The sequence below is a fragment of the Aptenodytes patagonicus genome, chromosome 6 (genome assembly GCF_965638725.1).
Source record: "Aptenodytes patagonicus chromosome 6, bAptPat1.pri.cur, whole genome shotgun sequence".
Classification (NCBI taxonomy): Eukaryota; Metazoa; Chordata; class Aves; order Sphenisciformes; family Spheniscidae; genus Aptenodytes; species Aptenodytes patagonicus.
In genome coordinates this window covers 20498511-20519604 of record NC_134954.1, presented here as the reverse complement: position 1 = coordinate 20519604, position 21094 = coordinate 20498511, and the positions used below count along the sequence as shown (strand labels likewise).

Sequence of the window (21094 nt, the reverse complement as noted above, 5' to 3'; positions counted from 1 at the left end):
AGAGAAATAATTAATTAAACTTTTAATGATATTAAAAAGAGTTCATAGAATCACAGAACAGCCCAGGTTGGAAGGGACCTTGAAAGATCATCTGGTCCCACCTTTCATAGGAAAGAGAACCCAGATGAGATCATCTAGCATCCTGTCCAATCACATCTTGAAAACCTCCAGTGATGGGACTCTACCATGTCCATGGAGAGGGTGTTCCAGTGATTGATTGTTCTCACTGTAAAATATTTCGGGTGCAACTTGTACCCATTGCCCCTCGTATTCCCCCTGTGGTTCCTTGTGAAGAAAGAGCCTCTGTCTTCTTTGTAGCTGCCCTTTAAGTACTGGAATACTGTGATGAAGGCCCCCCTGAGCCTTCTCTTCTCTAGGGAGAAAAGACCTAACTCCTTCAGTCTTTCCTAATAGAGCAGGTTCTCCAGCCCTTTGATCATCTTCGTGGCCCTCCTTTGGATCCTCTGCAGCCTGTCTTTTTTGAATTGTGGGGACCATAACTGGACACAGTACTCCAGGTGCAGCCTGACAAGTGCTGAGTAGAGTGGGATGATCACATCTCTATCTCTGCTAGTAATGCCCCTGTGGATGAAGCCCAGGATCCGATTTGTCTTCGTCGCTGCAGCAGCAAACTGCTGACTCACGTTCAGCCTGTTGTCCACCTGCCCCCAGTGCTAATATAGTGCTCTGATGAAGACTTTTGAACAACAAACTGCTAGAGTGACAATAGCTTGCATGCAGAAAGAAGGCAGAAAAGAGTATGAGTTTCTTAACTTTGGAGTTTTCAATTGCTTTTCTTTTAAGTCATACAAGGAACAATACACAACAGAAAAAATTCTCAATAGAAGCTAAAATTATAAATTAAAAGAATAATGTGGGAGCTGGCTCTTCAGTCACTACTGAAAATAAATAGGAGCTGGCTGATGACTTGTCCCTTGAGACTTCAAGCTACTTTAGTTTTCTTTTTTGTTTAATGTAAAAAATTGCAACAAACAAAAAAAAATCAAGAAAGGTTGAGAAGTATCATATCCTAAATGGGACCTTATAAACTTAGTTCTCACTGGCAGGTAATCTTACTGAAAAAAGCAACTTAGAAAATGAGAGTTTAAAAGGAGCCCCCTGACCTAAATTAAACCATAACAGTGACAACAGACCAAGTTCAAATTCATAAAAACATGATTACCTCCCCAAGTAATGCTGTTACTCCATCTGATTCATTAACCCAGACTTTTTTGTTCTCTCCTCTGATGTAGCTTCCATATGGACTACCATCAACTAAATTTTGTGTGCTAATAGCAGGATCCTAAAAAAAAATTAGAAAACAAAAAATAAGAAGAAACTAAGATACACTCCATCAATTATTATAGACTACTAGAATGTTAAGCAAGAAATGTAATAATTACATAGAATAAGTAAAGAATAATAATAAATAGTTATAATGATAGTATTTACAAGGGAAAAAGAAATAGTTAAATGCTTACCAATATGATAATATATTTTTGTCCATAGTCATGCATATAAGCTGCAAAATTAGGGAGATCTCGAAATTTCACTTTGTCATAAGTAAAATCTTTCTTTTCCTCCATATAGTCAATATCAGTGATCTGAGCATCCTGAAAGAGAAGGGTGTTCAGCTTTAACATGAGAAGTGATATGCAAAGATTTTGTACATTAGTCCAACACAATTTCTTCTGACAATTCACATTTGTCCTATAGTGAATTTACTGTTGGGACTTTACTGCAGCCTGGCAGAGAGTATGCTGTCAGGACCACTTGCAGACAATGTGCATCTCTTCCCATACTTACAGCCTTAATTAATGGTACTGACACATCTTTTGTGCCTAAAAAGACCTACATTTAACATTAACAGAATTTAAATGAATGTATATATTGGCATCCTTTCTAATAGCCCCTGGACGTGTGGCTATTTCATTGCAGTTGCCTGACTTCAAGGGCTATCCCCTTAAATCCAAATATTTCTTCCTCAACTCTTAGCTTAACATTAGGGTATTTTTATTCTATTTAAGCCATCAGGCTAATGTAATCTGAAATCTAATTTTAAAAGTTAAATGTACTTTACCTTTGGCTGCCAATTAAAAATAATATATGGTTCCATAATTGTACACAGGACAATTAAAAAAAAAAATCATGGATTAGGTAACATGAGAAGATAAGTGGATATAGTTGGAAAGTATAACTGAAAAAGTATTACAATAAAGTGTTCAAATATAACTTACTGTAATTAAGCCTCACCATGTCCCACATTCTGATAATGGGTCTACCATTAAAATGCATAAAAGCCTTTGACACCAGAAGCCTATATATTAGAAATTTACTAATTTAAACTGATGTGAAACTAGCCAGTTGCAGAACACCGTGGTCAGGATCTCTGGGTCATTTCTCCTGCAGAGCTCTGCCTTCACAGGGCTGTTGCCCTCCTCAAACCCCATACTTACATAAGGGAGTCCAATCGCCCTGTTCCTCTCCACAACTCTCTTCACCTCATCCAGAGACCCGTAATTCCAGCGGCTGAGCTGGAAGCCCAGGCTCCAGTAGGAGGGCAATGCTGGCAGTCCCACGAGCTGCAAGTTGAGAGCAAAAATCCCATGCACTGTCAGTGGACACTGCATGTGTCACCTCAGTGCCCATTTCCCCAGATCCATACTCCTCAAATTTTTTTTGAATGATATAGATAAGCTTGAGTGGGTGAAATGAGCAGCCCACTCACAAATGCAATATTTTTCTATGATTTTTTTTTAAATTTTAATAAATACAAATATTTTGGGACAATGGCCATTCTTTAGAGGTGTCACTGAAACATAAGCGGATCTCAAGAAGTACAAAAGATATCACTGATATCTTATGACCATAAAAACATGACATACCTGTAAGCACATTAACTACTCTATAATATTGTCATATGAACAGGAATTTGTCCATATAACAAGAGTGAGCCTCAGCAAGGAAGCATAAGTTATTCCATGTAGACCATCTCTAGCTCCAATAAGCACTGTGTAAATCCGTCAGGCGATACAGACTGATGAATTTAGCAGCTATAAACGTTGTGGGCCTCGAGCTGCTGAATGGTGTCTGCTCCAACATCTCCAGCAAAACTAGTGCTTAAGTTTCAGCTGCCCGTAACAGGCCAGATAAAAACATCCATCCTTAAGCCAACGAGGCAGATATCCTGCTGGGAGTCTGTTATAGACCACCTAACCAGGATGAAGGGGCGGATGAAGCGTTCTATAAGCGGCTGGCAGAAGTCTCTCAATCGCTAGCCCTTGTTCTCGTGGGGGACTTCAACTTCCCGGACGTCTGCTGGAAATACAACACGGCAGAGAGGAAGCAGTCTAGGAGGTTCCTGGAGTGTGTGGAAGACAACTTCCTGACACAGCTGGTAAGTGAGCCTACCAGGGGAGGTGCCTCGCTCGACCTGCTGTTTACTAACAGAGAAGGACTGGTGGGAGATGTGGTGGTCGGAGGCCGTCTTGGGCTTAGCGACCATGAAATGATAGAATTCTCCATTCTTGGTGAAGTAAGGAGGGGGGGCAGCAAAACCGCAACCATGGACTTCTGGAGGGCGGACTTTGGCCTGTTCAGAACGCTGGTTGAGAGAGTCCCGTGGGAGACGGTTCTGAAGGGCAAAGGGGTCCAGGAAGGCTGGACAATCTTCAAGAAGGAAGTCTTAAAGGCGCAGGAGCAGGCTGTCCCCGTACGCCGTAAGAAGAACGGGCGGGGAAGACGACCGGCCTGGCTGAACGGGGAGCTCTTGCTGGGACTCAGGAAAAAAAGGAGAGTTTACCGCTTGTGAAAGAAGGGGCAGGTGACTCAAGATCAAGGGATCTCGTTAGGTCGTGCAGAGAAGAAATGAGAAAGGCAAAAGCCCAGCTAGAACGCAATCTGGCCGCTGTCGTTAAAGACAACAAAAAAAGCTTTTACAAATATATTAATGACAAGAAGAGAGCCAAGGAGAATCTCCATCCCTTATTGGATGTGGGGGGGAACATTGTCACCGAGGATGAGGAAAAGGCTGAGGTACTTAATGCCTTCTTTGCCTCAGTCTTTAACAGGCAGAGCAGTTATCCTCAGGGTACTCGGCCCCCCAAGCTGGGAGACAGGGACGGCGAGCAGGATGAACCCCCCATAATCCAAGAGGAAGCAGTCAATGACCTGCTACGCCACCTGGACACTCACAAGTCTATGGGGCCGGATGGGATCCACCCGAGAGTGCTGAGGGAGCTGGCGGAGGTGCTCGCCAAGCCGCTCTCCATCATTTATCAGCAGTCCTGGTTAACAGGGGAGGTCCCAGACGACTGGAGGCTTGCCAATGTGACGCCCATCTACAAGAAGGGTCGGAAGGAGGATCCGGGGAACTACAGGCCTGTCAGCCTGACCTCGGTGCCAGGGAAGATTATGGAGCGGTTCATCTTGAGGGCGCTCACAAGGCATGTGCAGGACAACCAGGGGATCAGGCCCAGCCAGCACGGATTCAAGAGAGGCAGGTCCTGCTTGACCAACCTGATCTCCTTCTGTGACCAGGTGACCCGCCTAGTGGATGAGGGAAAGGCTGTGGATGTGGTCTACCTGGGCTTCAGTAAGGCCTTTGACACTGTCTCCCACAGCATTCTCCTAGAGAAGCTGGCGGCTCACGGCTTAGACAGGTGCACTCTGCGCTGGGTCAAAAACTGGCTGGGCGGCCGGGCCCAGAGAGTTGTGGTGAATGGAGTTCAATCCAGTTGGTGGCCGGTCACGAGCGGTGTTCCCCAGGGCTCAGTTTTGGGGCCGGTCTTGTTCAATATCTTTATCAATGATCCGGATGAGGGGATCGAGTGCACCCTCAGTAAGTTTGCAGACGACACCAAGTTGGGCGGGAGTGTTGATCTGCTTGAGGGTAGGAAGGCTCTGCAGAGGGACCTGGACAGGCTGGATCGATGGGCCAAGGCCAACTGTATGAGGTTCAACAAGGCCAGGTGCTGGGTCCTGCACTTCGGCCACAACAACCCCATGCAGCGCTACAGGCTTGGGGAAGAGTGGCTGGAAAGCTGCCCAGCAGAGAAGGACCTGGGGGTGTTGGTCAACAGCTGGCTGAACATGAGCCAGCAGTGTGCCCAGGTGGCCAAGAAGGCCAATGGCATCCTGGCCTGTATCAGAAATAGTGTGGCCAGCAGGAGGAGGGAAGTGATCGTGCCCCTGTACTCGACACTGGTGAGGCCGCACCTCGAATCCTGTGTTCAGTTTTGGGCCCCTCACTACAAGAAGGACGTTGAGGTGCTGGAGCGTGTCCAGAGAAGGGCAACAAGGCTGGTGAGGGGTCTGGAGAACAAGTCTTCTGAGGAGCGGCTGAGGGAACTGGGGCTGTTTAGCCTGGAGAAAAGGAGGCTGAGGGGAGACCTCATCGCTCTCTACAACTACCCGAAAGGAGGTTGTAGCGAGGTGGGGGTCAGTCTCTTCTCCCAGGTAAGAAGCGATAGGACAAGAGGAAATGGCCTCAAGTTGCACCAGGGAAGGTTTAGATTGGACATGAGGAAAAATGTCTTTACTGAAAGAGTGGTGAAACACTGGACCAGGCTGCCCAGGGAAGTGGTGGAGTCCCCATCCCTGGAGGTATTTAAAAGACGTGTAGATGAGGCACTTAGGGACATGGTTTAGTGGATGGTGGTGTTGGGTCGATGGTTGGACTCGATGATCTTAGAGGTCTTTTCCAACTTCAATGATTCTATGATTCTATGATTCTATCTACACCCCAGCTTAACCCCAGCTAGCTATTACTAATGACAGCAGTCACATTAGGGACATACTAACAGCTATTCTTAGTTAAATATATACTGAGTCGTATTTTGTGGTAATAGATAACATAGTGAAGACATACTGTCATATAAAACTGTGAAAAAAAACCCCAAACCACTAAAAAATGCCAAGCACTTTGAAAAGTCTGTTCAATGCATAGTCTCTCTAGCTAAAGGTACCTTCAAGTACTCCTGGACTACTTGCTCTGGAGTGTTCCCCAAGAACATATAGAAATCAAGGATCCCGCCAATGGTTCTGTAGGTCACTGCTGGAGCAGGCTGCACCACAAACTCTGCCGGACAAGAGTGCACAAAACCAATTCTGAATACCAGCTAATTCTAAAACAACTTTGTAATTTTCTAACTGATGATTAGAAAATTTACTTAAGAAAAAAAACACAGAACAGAAATACCTAAGAAACCCAAACCCATTAATTGAACTTGCAATGAAGGGGAAATGTATTGAGGTGACTCTTTTAAATGTCCATAATTCCATTCCTTTACATCCTACAGAGAAGAGAATCAGAAGAAATCCAATGGCTCAACCTTTTATCTTTAAATTTTTAGCACAACTTTCCAGCCTCAAGAGATGTGAAGAGCTCTGTAAAGCATACATATATGCATGCTTATCTAAAAAGCCTAAAGGGCATTTACTTTCAAGTATTGCTCCCTCCAAATTTAGGCTCCGATTCCAGTGTCCTACACATCTGCACAGAGCTGCACAGGTTTTGGGTAGGTTTCTGACCCTCAGGTTTCCAGCTCAATCTTAATGTTAACTGTGTGCTACTTACTGCTTACGTCACATGCACCAGTGACTGATCCCAGTCCCACAGATCATTTAAAAAGATATTTAACTGCAATGCTGAGAGCTACAGAGAAAGCTTTCTTACCCATGGCATTGCTATTCATTAGAAAAACACCAAAGGAGGCTCCAGTGCTGTCTTCCAAACACAGGAAGAAAGTTTGAACTCCATATAAGTTATGCATTGCCTTAAAGGATAAAAAGGAAAAGTAAGCTGATTAAAATCTAATAACAGTATCTGTTCTGGGATATTTCAAAATATATCCCAGGTAGAACTTCAAACTTCTCAAAATATAGCAAACAACAACAACAACAAAAATCCTGACACCTTCCTACTGTTCTGTTTTCTCTTTCCTGGCATTCCTCTCCTTTATGAGAACATTGTCAATTAAAACAAAAAGTTTCCCCAAATATGTAGATAACATAAGCAAGCAGATATGATGGATCTTCAGGCAAGTCTGCATATGTTGCAGTACTATTTCTGGGCAATATACAAGCACATCAAGTGAACAATAGAACCTGAAAGGTGCTTTCATCACCTTTCACCATAGATTAGATTTTACATCTAATCTATATTTATATTAATCCTGCAAGGTAATATTTTTTACATCTAATCTATAGAAATAAGAGAGTGCCTTGCTGCTTTTTTTTATTTCCTAATTTTTTTTTACATTATTATTAGCAACAGAAACCTTAGAACTTTTAACAATTGTTGCAATAGTTGTGCTTCTTCCCCTGCAAAAGAAAACTCAGAACAAATGAATGAGAAACAGAACTTGAGCAATTTGAAATTAGCCTAACTTGATTCTGTTCACTGTTAGTTTAACTTAATGAGTCTACGCTCAGTAGAGCCATTCTGGTAAGAACAATCTTCTACCAGAGAAGACAGTGAGAAGTTGTCTCAAGATAAGGAGTACAAATTCCAAATTATTAATTAATCACATATAGTGGTCTCACTCTCTAGTTTCTATTAGTATAGCTCCTATTTCAACAAAACACTGAAGTGCTCTCTCAAAGTAAAGCATATGGGTGGTTGCTTTGTGAAACTGAGGTAATAGCAACAGATAGTCTTACAATTATTGACAAATGGGTGCCCCGGAAATAATTTCATAAAGAGACAGCCATACAGACTATAGGAACAAATAACTGCTGACAAACATATTTTATCTTGTAAAGAGACAGCTGTTAAAGAGAACTTTTCCATCATTTTCCGAGCTACAAGGATGTTCACTGAAGAAGCATGTGTCATCTGTACTGAATGCTGCACACAGCAATGCATTAGCACATATTGTTGTTTATTTTGTTTATCAGTAGAAACTGAAGGCTCTCATATATTAATGCTTATCAACTGGTTTTCAACTGCACGTCCACACAAAAATCAGAAATCAGGGAACTTTCATGAGTACCATCTAGCTTTTAGTAATAACATGCAGTGCCTGAAAAGTCTTTAGGGAAAATCTCAGTGGATATTATTAATGTGTCTACTGCATAATAGGCTTGGATTCCAGACGTCATCCGCAAATAATGAAGCGTAATAAAACCAGTCCTTACTCCAGAGGGGCCAATATCCCTGCTGAACATGGGCCAGGTTTTCCAGTTAACATCGTGCCGGTACTGCTTATGCACGTGCTCTCCCACACCATAAATGTTGCTGCTAGGTAGTTTGATTGATAGCTGTAAAAACTGGTCAGCATACTGCAGTGGTCCTATGGTGGTATCAAACCTGATGAAACAAGTTAAAAAAAATTTTATAAAGTATTTTACCAGTAATTGTTTCTACTCCTTGCAGTTAGAGCTGGATAGCAGGTTCAGGTCTCCACCAGAGACCTGAAGGAGAGGGAGGCGGGACGGTGCGGGGCTGGAGCAGAGCGACTCTTGCACAGACGACGAGGTGAGCGGTGCCCGTTGATGCTATAGAAACCTCCCATACAAGTGGCCCATCTGTTTTCAGGGGTACGTTTGCACTGCCCTCTTCCACCAAAGCTTCCCACCCTGCACCTGTTGTTCCGAATCCTGAATCCACTCTCTGTGGCCACTCACAGCAACAGGGCAGATAGAAAATTTCTGTGGGAGGGCAGAAACACAAAAATAATCCACTCCATCAGATTTTGCAAATCAATTGCAGCTTTTGCTTGCCAGCGAGAATGGACAAGACCCACTCTTGAGTCCTGCTAGGCCAGTGACTACAGGGAAAGGCAGACTATGGCTACATGCTAGCTCCCGAATAAACCGAGCGTAGATGAGCGCAGACTAAAGTGATAATGTGATCCTTAGCATGGTTCAAATCCCATTCGATGGCTATCACATCTCCTGTAGCAAATTCTGCATAAAGCAACTGCTCAGCTTTTTAAGGAACATGAAGTTGGCGGTGTTGAAAATAGATACAGAGACTACTGTATATATCTGTACAAACAGAACAAGCTGGAGATCAATATTCCTCCTTTACCTCTATTAGCAAAACACACAGGAAAAGTCAACTTCATTAATAAAGTTTCTTCTGTTAATTTAATTTTGCACCTTTCACCATTTCCTTTCATTACAGACAAACAATCCATCTTCCAAATAAGGATTACGAGAGCCTTAAATACTTAAGCAAATCCTGGTTTCACTCCTTGTTTCTACGGGAAGGACTCAAGAAACGGTGGGGAAATCTGAGCGGTGATGAGGCAGAGAGCAGCGGGGGGCAGCCCGATTCCTGCCGCAAGGTGCACCAAGGAGCAGCTTACTGCAAGGCAATGGACTCACTGATTTGCCCTCCTTCCTTTATCTCTGCTGAGCTGTCGCAGCCCTAACAGTGAACCAGACTCTAGACTCCCTTGACCAGAAATGCCTCAAGCTGTGGCCCCACCTGCGGTCCCCGATGGTGCCAGAAAGGCTCCATTGGGCATCTTAGGCATCCTCACTCCTGATGGATGGAGGGGACCATCCGTAGGGATGTTTTTCTACAGCCAGGAGTGTGCCCGCAACACCACCAAAATGTGGTCATTTTCTATCCTGTGACAAGAATGCTGGGGTTTTGGTCATGTTTATCTTAGCGATACAATTAAGTATCTCCCTAAGCAGCCAAGTGCACAGGAATGGTTGAACCGCTCTGCATTTCCTAAGCAACACCAAATATCATCCTGGGCAAGGATCTCCCACAACTCATGGAATTAATCAAAACATTAAATTTCATTCCTTTTGTACATAATCATGTTCATTTTCCTCTTCCATTCTCCTAAGATTTTGAACATTTCGAATTGGAAAATGTATCAAAATTGACCTCTACCCAGAAGTAGTTTGAGTTTCCATCAGTCGTCACTTTTTAAATGAAATAATCATAAATAGAATGTAATTGTGAGTTAAACCAGATTTAAAGCAGAGAGCAATTGGAATGAAGCTGACCCTCAGATTTGAAGGTTATCTCCAGCTTCGTTAAACCAAGAGCTTACAGGGATCTGCAGGAATGCAGTCTTTCCTTGAAAGCAGAGAAAATGCCTTACTTTGAGACGGCAAACTACCTCGATGTGTATTAACACCATACACGATTTCAAAGGAATATGCTTTTATCTACTCACTTTATGTAGTTTTAATAGTCACGATATTCATATAGGGGAGAGTAACACAACTTTCTCTCGACTTACGCAAACACAGCCACATTAATTTTAAGGGACCTTATCACTTCAGATGTATTAGTAGACTGTAACGACGTTTATCACGATCAGTATGTCATTATCAGTAAGTTCTTTTACGCATAAAGAGGTCCTTAAACTATTTAATAAAGACACAGTGCACTAGCGATTACAAACACTGCACAAACAAGAGACAAAAATAAGGGAGTCTGGGCTTGCTACGATTTTAATCTGCTCATTTACCTTTTCTTTTTTTTTTTTTTTAAGTTAAAAATACTGACACTTGAGAGAGGCTTCATAGGCCAAATCCTCATCTGATGTATCTCTGCCCACTTTTAATGATTCCAAGGACTACCTTGCCCATCTGCCCACAAACTGCACTGGAACTAGATTTTTTCTGATGAAACAATGGCAATTTTTCAGCTTGTCTTGCAAATGATGATGGTAATAGGTCAATCAGAACTCTAACTGTTTTGGGGGGCTCAAGTGTGACAAATGATGATGGAAGGTTGTAGGCTTTATAACTGTCTGGATAATTAGGATTTTTGTAATGAGCTGGAATAACACATTGGTTCCCACTCTTCCTTTTCCAAAGAGGCCTTCCTTTTGTTTGGTTGTTTGAGAGTTGGGGAAAAGCACTCATCTTGTGTAAACAAATGCAGCAAGGATTTATCCCTGAGGGGCTGCCCTTATCCCACTCTAACAGCTTTCTTTGAGATACTCAAACTCAGAGTCAAGCATGATGGTAATTTTCTTCTTGAGAGACAGAAAATGCAACCACTTTTATCAAATTAAACAAAAGCCTAAGGAAAATATACACTATCTTCCAGAGCACTGTTTCAACATGGTTCTATTGAACTAGATTTCACTATTCCCCCTTCCATGTACCTGTTTCATCAGTCATGCACTACTGAATACCAAGTCCATCTTTTGTGCTCTCTGTAATTGCAAATCAATCATTATAGAGGATTCTAAGCAAGAAAACAATACTAATAAGAGCACAAAAGTAATTGCTAATTAACTAAACTTGAAGCATTGATCATTCAACTGACCTCGTACTCTGACAGGTGATCATTCTTGGACTGACTTGATAAGCATGTTCATCCTGACACTTCCCCCTTCTAATGGGTCTTAAAGCCATGCCGCTAGGTTTGTAGGTTTGCTTTATTTATTTATTTTTAGAACCTAAATGACATGAAAGCATTCAATATACGAGTCCGTCAAATATTTTACTTCCAGCATTACACGACCAGCTTATCAGTGCCTTGCACCGGCTGTTCTTGGATATCATAGGTCTAAAGGGCAACCTGGTTTTGGCGATTCAGGGCTTCAGCATGACTGCGACAAATAAGATAAAAGATGCAAGGAAGAGTGTTCCCATGCGATGTGAAGCACTGGCAAGGAGTCCTTCAGACCATAAAAGTTCCCCGAATTGATGAAACAAAGTAGCTGTAAAGATTTCCCTAGTATCGGGGGGAAGTGAACAGAGAGCCAGACCTAAAACCTTTTAGACAGAGCTCTCCATATCACAGAATTTGTTTCCAAAGGCCTCGCAAGAGTCCTTGCAGAACATCCATCAGTCAAAAGAAGAGAAAAAGTAGATTACACGTCCAAGAGGGCACCTCACATATGGCATCTTGGACAGACATTGCTTGCGTGGCGACATGGGCTTTTAGAGAAAACCAATGACATCTGTGTTATTCAGAAAAAGCACCAACGTTACTTACAGCACTCTACCGTTGCTCACTCTGGTCACCACAATGCCAAAGGGGTTCTGCTTCACATCCACTTTGTAGTTTAAATTGGAGGCTGCGGATCCAGTGAAAGATCGCACATGCTCATGGGGGACTTCAAATCTGTGTGTTTTAGGATCAGTGATCTGCACATATTTAAACAACAGAAGTGTTGGACTTTTAAAAACTAATGCCTAATTCAAGCATTTTCCAGCATTAACACATAGTTCTAACTTAGGATATTCCCACCCCTATCCCAGTCTCCTCTTCGGCCTTCATTGTTATTAATTTCCAACTTTCATCACCGATTTTCAGCCATTTCCCTCATAATATTTGACCCTGTGTTTTCCTGGCTTAGCAGGAACCCACCACAAGAGGAACGTCTCCCACAGAAGAAGTCCTGCGCAACCCCAGAACTCATCGATACGCCACATTCATGGCACAGACTGTTGAGTTTTCCATATAAAACAGAAATCATTGGAAGAGCTAATGTTGTCTGTCAAAACGATTGAGAGTTATGGCCAGGCCATAAACAAAAAGGAAGTAAATAAATTCATCCCCAAAATTTTCCTATGATGAGGAAAAAAGGTAGATAATATAAAAGCTGAGCTTTTCAAAGGTCTCAGTAATTTTTCATGCAGAAATTCCACTGTGCTAAACTCTTGTTAACCTGATGCCTTACAACAGCAAAGAAAGGAGGAGCCAAACACTTCAGTGGGAGTCATGAGAGTGCATCAGAGGGATGAATCCAGCCCTCCTAACCTCACTGCACAGTAACAGCCAGCCTAAAATCTTGCACAGAACATGAACCTTAAAACAGAATAAAAAAAGTTTAACCTTGAACCGGAAGCGATTTGGTGTCTGATACTCTCCTGTGAGGAGGACAATGTTGATATCGTTTCCGAAGAAGGAAGGTGATGGCAGCCTTGTTAATGTAGTCTCGAATCCTTGGGCAAAAACACATGTTGCAATGTTATTGTGTTGAATCAGACATCGGTATGTGCATAAATTGGGAAGCTCAGCCTGCAGCTTACCTGCCTGAGTTGATCTTATTGACCCATCCACTTTGTACCCATGGTTCGAAGAGAAAAAACACCAGGGCACACTGGTATTGCTCTCGGGACTCCAGCAGCAGCCACGCAGGGTGCAGGTGCTCTGATTCAAGGACATGAGGGGCACAAATTAAACAGTTAAAATGCACATGGAGTGTATTTTACCTCAAACACCAGGAACCTTAACAATATCTGCAATCAGATCAACTCCTTCTCTGAAAATCTATCGGGTGAATTCAATGGCACAGAATACACTAAATAAAAAGGATTTTTTTCTGGATTCAGAGTAGAAATGTGCTTATTAGACATTCTTTCTTTCTTAAAACCACAAGATCCACAGGCAAAATGAACATTTAAAAAGAATTATTGAAACATTTAAGCTGTGACAGATGCAGTATAGTCTGACCAAAAGTCACATGCTGGAGAGGGCGTAAAAGTTATAATTGGCTTAACAACTGGTAAACATCCGGTTGTTGAACATCTACATATGCATAATTGATCATCATGTATAATATCTACATTTTAATGTAATTTTCCAATATCAGAAGTGTTCAGATTGCTTCTGCAGAACCTCAAATTGAGCTAAATCAACTTTTAAAAAAAAAAAAAAACAAACAAATAAACCTGTTGTTTAAAGTATATATCTCAGCATCGTGGCACCAACCTTTACACTACCTTTTAGTGGTCCAATAAGCTACAGTACATTTGCTTTGCTGTTAGGAATTAATTTATTCACGTGCTGTTTGAGTGAGTGTTATGTTTGAAGATAAGATTTGGGTAATATATCACTAAGTTTCCACACATTTTCTCATATTAAAAACCCAACTCATTACTTAGGGCAAAGGGCAGTAGTAATACAACAAGCTTCACTGAGGGCAAAGGGCAGTGTCCATAAGCGATCTCAGGTATCCAAATCCAACTTGCAGATCTTTAAGACCTTTCTCTCCACCTGCCCACTAATAGAAGTTGTTTCTGCCTTCATCTGATTGTGCTCAAATGTTTTTGGTGCTTATGCCATGTTTATTTAAAATATTCTGCAGCTTGAAACAGGTGGAGATGGTCCAAAATCTCTATTGTTGCTGTCCTTGGTGGCACTTGGTTTTGGGTTATAGAGCCCAACCTGGTCGGTGCAGGTCAAATGTTTTTCTCAGCCTCTGAACAGAGCAAAGATAAGCCAGCTCCAGCCCAGAAATCATGCAAGTGCTGAAGCAAAGCACAGAGGGAGCTCACAGAGCCATTGGCTTGGGAAGCCTTAGTGCATTTATTTGGTAGCGATTGCATGGAGTACAGAAATATCTGCAAAACCACCCAAGATAAAATCCAGATTCACCAAATAGAGAAATGTTTGTCTTTCTGTCATGGACTCATCACATCAGAAAACAGGTATGCTGTCATTTTCATTAGGTTCCAAGCAAAAAACATGGTTGGAGGAGAGATATAGTGACTCATTTTCCCCCACATTGATCCACAAATCAATGCACTTTCTAAGGCTGTGAAAAACCCATGCTCACTTTCTACCTTCCCAGGTCCCACCACGAGAGCTCCCTATTTCCCATTTTATAAACTATAAACTACAGAGTAAATGAGAAGAAGCACCAATCCCCTCCAAGACTGCAGAGATCACAGCTTTGCTCCCTTACTTCATTTACTTCATTTCTTTCATACATAGGGGAATATCCTAAATACATAAGAACAGAGTTGCTACCTCCATCTTTTTATCCCTTCCTAGACCAGTGACTATCCCATGCAATGCAGAATAGCTTGAACAACAGATTTTCCTAAAGCCTGGTAGTTCAAGCATCTGCGTTCCTAACTTCATAAGCATGCTTGTGTTTTTCTCCAGCTACTTCTCATGAATACTTGTTGACTGTTTTCAGCAGTTACTTTACAGTCCAGTGATATTCTTCTAGCTAGATCTTATTCTACTGGATTTGTAAGCTATAGCTCTGTATTTTCGTGACACATTAAGCTTGCTGCATAAGGAAGTAAATACAGAAGTGCAAGATCGGTTACACCTGACACAGGGAAAGGAGCAGAGTTCATCCAAAGACACTGGAGAGGCTGTTATAAAAGCTATCATTTAGTGTAAATAAAGATGTGAGCTGACCACAGCCTCTGAGCTATAAAACCAGCATAATAAATACCAACACCCAATAAAGCCAAAGAGAAAGTCAAAGCTTAATTAGAAATAATCCTGGATACCAGGAAACAGTTTACGCTGGGGTACAGTATGACATGGCTTCTGAGCATTGAACTGAGCACCAAGGATTAAAAAGAATAGCTTGTCTATGTGCTAAACTGTTTCTCTTATGTGCACCCAAACAAACCTCTGCCAGTAGGATATTTTGGGAAAAAAACCACACAAACCAAAACAAAACCAAAAATACACCCTTCCCGCAAGCTTTCAGAGGTATCAGTCCAATAATGGACAACACTAGCTCTGCTCATGGTAGTTCATTTTTTACTAGTGCATTCTTATTGCCTAATCAAACTTCATGGCAATTTTCCACAGCACTGAATAGTTAATAAATATCTACTTTCTTTCAGTATGTCTATCTTCGTCAACCCTGAGATCGGTTAATAAATATCTATTTGCTTTCCATACTTCTATCCTCTGCAATCCTACTCATTTTCTGGCTTCATCTAGGACATCTTCAGTGAATAAAGAAATCAAGACAGACACTAACCTGCTATATGAGCTTAGGCAAATCATAATGTTCCCAGCTACTGTTTATTCTGAAAAACACTAATGGAACCCCCTACAGAAGAGTTAAGTTATTCTTAGCAGGTACCTGTAGTTTTACAGCTCTGCTGGTTGCTGTATTAGAATAGCCTAAAGAAGGACAACCAAAATGCTTCCAGGAGAAAATTTATACAGGAATGAACAGACGCACTGGGGTGGGACTCTGGCTTGTGTCAGGCATGCACCTAACAGCTTTCATCAGCACACAGGTTAAAGGTAATATTTATCTCTAATCCTGTGAAATGATAATAAAAATAATAATAGCCTTTCAGGACCAACCACTACAAAAATGTTCTGAATGTGAGAGCACTGAAAAATTCAGATGATACTTTTCACCGGGAATCTTAACTCATAGATTCTTAACCCAAAAAGTCATTTCTAAACTCTGCGCTTTCCCAGATAAGAGACACCACAACCAAGAAAGGAAGACATTGAGATTCAAATTGGTTCTGAAAGGAAACTGTGACCATGTCACTTATATTATAAAAGTCCTGTGCATCTGGGTAAAGTGCACCTTCACCTGCTATTTCTGAACTATTATAAATGCTAGTACTTGACCATCAGACAAAAAGAAACTGTTGAAGCAAAGTTGTTAAAAGAGTAACTTTTTTAAACTGCTTGATGTCTGAGTAATTTTGTTTCCACCTATCCCAAAACCAAACTGCTGGGGAGTACTTTGGCAGTGGTCTTCAACCTTTGACAGCAAACTGCTACAGTGGCTAGAAAAATCAGACCTTCTGCCAATGGGCTGAAATGGGTTATACAGGAGTTACACTTCCCTGCAAAGTGTTCAGGCAATCACAGATTAAAAAAGGTTAAGAAAACAACTGATATAGTAGAGACAAGTTAAATTTTTGTAACTAAGCATGAAGCTTTATGGGATAAAGCCTATGTTCTAATTTTTTCTAGAATGTTTTCAGACCTTTGTCGCTACTTGATCCGGGATGCAGTCAATTCTCTCTGCTATTACTATGTTCGGACATTCTGGTGAAAATTCTGTTAGGGAAATAAATTAATGGGTTATTACCAGGATTTCCAAAATGTAGGAATAACTTGATTACCTCTTAACCCAGTAACTGCTTCTGCTGGCTGTTTCTCACCATCTTGAAACTCTAACCATTAATATTAATTCAAATGAATAAATTATTGCTAGTGTGATTTATTTTTACCTTTGAAAATTTGCACACAACTATTTCAGATAAAGGTAGGACAACTTCACTTTAAAGTTTTTGAACATATGGGTGACATTGATAATTTTATTTCTTAAGTTATACATTAATCCAGTTTTCAGTAAGTCCTGTAGCTCAATATGCATTGCTTCTTGTGAAAATACATGACAAATTAAAATTAGATTTCGGGTTTGTCAGTCCGAATTTAAGGTGACCTCTTGGCAACTTTAGCTGACAAAAGGGTACTCGATGGTTGTTTTCAGTTTCTCCCAACACTGAAAGTTACTTTACATATATTTTGGAACACTGTATATGTTCGGATGAGAACTATGAAGTGTAGAAATCTTGTCTCAGGCTGAGATGCACACAAATACATGGACTCCTCTGTTTACATTATCTGCAATATACGCACTTGTACTTTTTTCTCAGGCAGACTCCTACTCATCTTGAGACTGAAACAGGCAGAAAATATGCAGATATCAGTCTGTATGGGCAGCTTTACTAAAACACCAAAATGTTTGTTTTGGATAAGCAATTATTTTTATTTTACTGTCATTTTCACCTCCAAGCTTTTTGCTTCAATCCCTGTGTGCAAATGGGATTACTCACACAAAATGAGTGTGGGTCTGCTACACACCATGGGGGTCTGCTACAGGCCACCCGACCAGGAAGACCGAGCGGATGAGGCCCTCTATAGCCAGATAGGAGCAGCCTCATGCTCACAAGCCCTGGTCCTCATGGGGGACTTCAACCACCCCAACATCTGTTGGAGGGGCAACACGGCAGGGCATAAGCAATCCGGGAGGTTCCTGGAATGCGTCGATGATAACTTCATTCTCCAAGTGGTAGAGGAGCCAACAAGGAGAGGTGCTATGCTGGACCTCGTTCTCACCAACAAGAAGGGGCTGGTGGGGAATGTGAAGCTCAAGGGCAGCCTGGGCTGCAGTGACCACAAAATGGTGGAGTTCAAGATCCTTAGGGCACCAAGGAGGGCGCACAGCAAGCTCACTACTCTGGACTTCAGGAGAGTAGAATTTGGCCTCTTCAGGGATCTGCTTGGTAGAGTGCTGTGGGACAAAGCCCTGGAGGGAAGAGGGGCCCAAGAAAGCTGGGTAATATTCAAGGATCACCTCCCCCAAGCTCAGGAGCGATGCATCCCAACAAAGAGGAAGTCCAGCAAAAACGCCAGGAGGCCTGCATGGATGAACAAGGAGCTCCTGGACAAACTCAAACACAAAAAGGAAGCCTACAGAGGGTGGAAGCAAGGACAGGTAGCCTGGGAGGAATACAGAGAAATTGTCCGAGCAGCCAGGGATCAGGTTAGGAAAGCTAAAGCCCTGATAGAATTAAATCTGGCCAGGGATGTCAAGGGTGACAAGAAAAACTTCTATAGGTACATTGGGGATAAAAGGAAGACGAGGGAAAATGTGGGCCCTCTCCAGAACAAAATGGGAGACCTGGTTACCTGGGATATGGAGAAAGCTGAGGTACTCAATGACTTTTTTGCCTCAGTCTTCACTGACAAATGCTCGAGCCTCACCGCCCAAGCTGCAGAAGGCAAAGGCGGGGACGGGGAGAATGAAGAGCCGCCCACTGTGAGAGAATATCAGGTTCGAGACCATCTAAGGCACCTGAAGGTGCACAAGTCCATGGGACCTGATGAGATCCATCTGCGGGTCCTGAGGGAACTGGCAGATGAAGTTGCTAAGACACTATCCATCGTACCTGAGAAGTTGTGGCAGTCCGGTGAAGTTCCCACTGACCAGAAAAGGGGAAACATAACCCCCATTTTTAAAAAGGGAAAAAAGGAAGACCCGGGGAACTACAGGCCAGCCAGTCTCACCTCTGTGCCTGGGAAGATCATGGAACAGAGCCTCCTGGAAGCTATGCTAAGGCACATGGAGGACAGGGAGGTGTCCTTCACCAAGGGCAAGTCCTGCCTGACCAACCTAGTGGCCTTCTATGATGAAGTGACTACATCAGTGGACATGGGAAGGGCTACAGATGTTGTCTATCTGGACCTCTGTAAGGCCTTTGACATTTTCCCCCACAACATCCTTCTTCCTAAACTGGAGAGGTATGGATTTGATGGGTGGACTATCCAGTGGGTGAGGAAATGGTTAGATGGTCGCATCCAGAGGGTAGTGGTCAATGGCTCAATGTCCAGATGGAGACTGGTGACGAGTGACGTCCCACAGGGGTCCGTATTGGGACCAGTACTGTTTCATATCTTCATCAATGACATAGACAGTGGGATCGAGTGCACCCTCAACAAGTTTGCAGATGACACCAAGCTGAGTGGTGTGGTTGACATGCCTGAGGGATGGGATGCCATTCAGAGGGACCTGGACAAGCTCAAGAAGTGGGCCCGTGTGAACCTCATGAGGTTCAACAAGGCCAGCTGCAAGGTCCTGCACCTGGGTCGGGACAACCCCAGGTATCAATCCAAGTATCAATCCAGGCTGGGGGATGAAGGGATTGAGAGCAGCCCTGCCGAGAAGGACTTGGGGGTACTGGTGGATGAAAAGCTGGACACGAGCCAGCAATGTGCGCTCACAGCCCAGAAGGCCAATCATATTCTGGGCTGCATCAAAAGCAGCGTGGCCAGCAGGTCGAGGGAGGTGATTCTGCCCCTTTACTCTGCTCTGGTGAGACCCCACCTGGAGTACTGTGTCCAGCTCTGGAGCCCTCAGCACAGGAAAGATATGGACCTGTTGGAGCATGTCCAGAAGAGGGCCACAAAAATGATGGAACACCTCTCCTATGAAGAAAGGTTGAGAGGGTTGTGGTTATTCAGCCTGGAGAGGAGAAGGCTTTGAGGACACCTTACTGCAGCCTATCAGTACTTCAAGGGGACTTATAAGAAAGATGGAGACAAACTTTTTAGCAGGGCCTGTTGCGACAGGACAAGGGGGAATGGCTTTAAACTAAAGATTTAGACTAGATAGAAGGAAGACATTTTTTATGCTGAGGGTGGTGAAGCACTGGCACAGCTTGCCCAGAGAGGTGGTGGATGCCCCATCCCTGGAAACATTCAAGGTCAGGTTGGACGGGGCTCTGAGCAACCTGATCTAGTTGAAGATGTCCCTGCCCACGGCAGGGGGGTTGGACTAGATGACCTTTAGAGGTCCCTTCCAACCCAAACTAGTCTATGATTCTATGATTCTAAAATGGAACTGTATGTACAGCAGGGTGCTCTATATCACATCCCTGTAAGACAAGTGGTTTCTACTGTGCCAATGCATTAGGAAAAACACTACAGGTTTTTATGTTTATAATGTCTGTTCCTCACAATTTGGCTGCTCCCACATAGTCTCCCTGATCCCTTTTTTTCAGCGTTGTCTTTTTTATATTAAAAAATTTTGAAATCATACCAGTTCTATGTTTATAAAACAAGTCCAGTCTTGGGAGAAAGGGATAAAAGCTTTTTCATGACAATAAATTCTGAGTCGCACTATTTATTATGTTCATAACTAGTAACTTTACTCATATTATCTGTAGGAAGGATTGACCATGATTCACCTTTGGGTAATGATAAGAACATAACACCAACACTGACAGTCAGTACTTTACAGTCTTTTTTTTTTTTTTTACAGAGCTTACAGTGATTTTTTTCTTTCCTCACTTGAATATCCATGTTCTTGAAAAGTCTGACTCAAACAGTGACAGAAATGATGCCAGTGGTTAGTTCCTGAAGCTCTGTGGCATTTACAAGAGTCTCAGCAAGCAGAGATCAGCAGTTCCCACTAAGGGTTTTCGCTCTGGTCCTACAGCAGCAATGGGAAGTACTTACCTGTATTTTTGACTCCGGTTTGTCCTGATGCTAAAAGCCCAATGAGGACACAGGCTATGATCACCACCAGGCAGAAGAGGACGATCAGGGTGATTTCCAGCCCACTGAACTTCCTCTTGCCCATCTAGGCCCAGAGAAACCCCATTGGTATAAGGAAAACAGAAGTAACAGCTTTGAAAACTCTATAAATTACATTACTAATTTAATAGATTAGCAAAATTTATAAATTATTCAGGTTTTAAACCATGTCCCCTAATCCCAGGGTTTAAATAACACACTCCTTAAGGACTATGTGCAATAAATCTCTTATTCAGGGTAATTCACACAGCACAGATTACTGCATTATTACACTAGCGGGCAATCACTGAGAAAGGTATTTTGTTCCCTGCAAACCACTTTACACAC

The 21094-nt window shown here is 42.5% G+C and overlaps 1 protein-coding gene across 2 annotated transcripts in view; it reads right to left on the bottom strand.

Annotated features, from left to right (window-relative positions):
- The window catches only part of SI (sucrase-isomaltase), a 57782-nt gene extending 36969 nt beyond the window's left edge, over window positions 1–20813 (bottom strand). Inside the window, exons 1-12 of one of the 2 annotated variants that reach the window (XM_076340671.1) lie at window positions 20686–20813; window positions 19653–19654; window positions 16650–16723; window positions 12967–13087; window positions 12770–12879; window positions 11927–12078; window positions 8140–8311; window positions 6677–6776; window positions 5967–6079; window positions 2457–2582; window positions 1482–1613; window positions 1184–1303 (exon numbers count right to left, since the gene is read on the bottom strand). In XM_076340671.1, the coding sequence (XP_076196786.1) occupies window positions 1184–1303; window positions 1482–1613; window positions 2457–2582; window positions 5967–6079; window positions 6677–6776; window positions 8140–8311; window positions 11927–12078; window positions 12770–12879; window positions 12967–13087; window positions 16650–16723; window positions 19653–19654; window positions 20686–20813 (1350 nt within the window). The remainder of the gene's footprint in view (window positions 1–1183; window positions 1304–1481; window positions 1614–2456; window positions 2583–5966; window positions 6080–6676; window positions 6777–8139; window positions 8312–11926; window positions 12079–12769; window positions 12880–12966; window positions 13088–16649; window positions 16724–19652; window positions 19655–20685) is intronic. The other variant, XM_076340670.1, reaches the window with a different exon arrangement.
- Window positions 20814–21094: the final 281 nt, after the last annotated feature.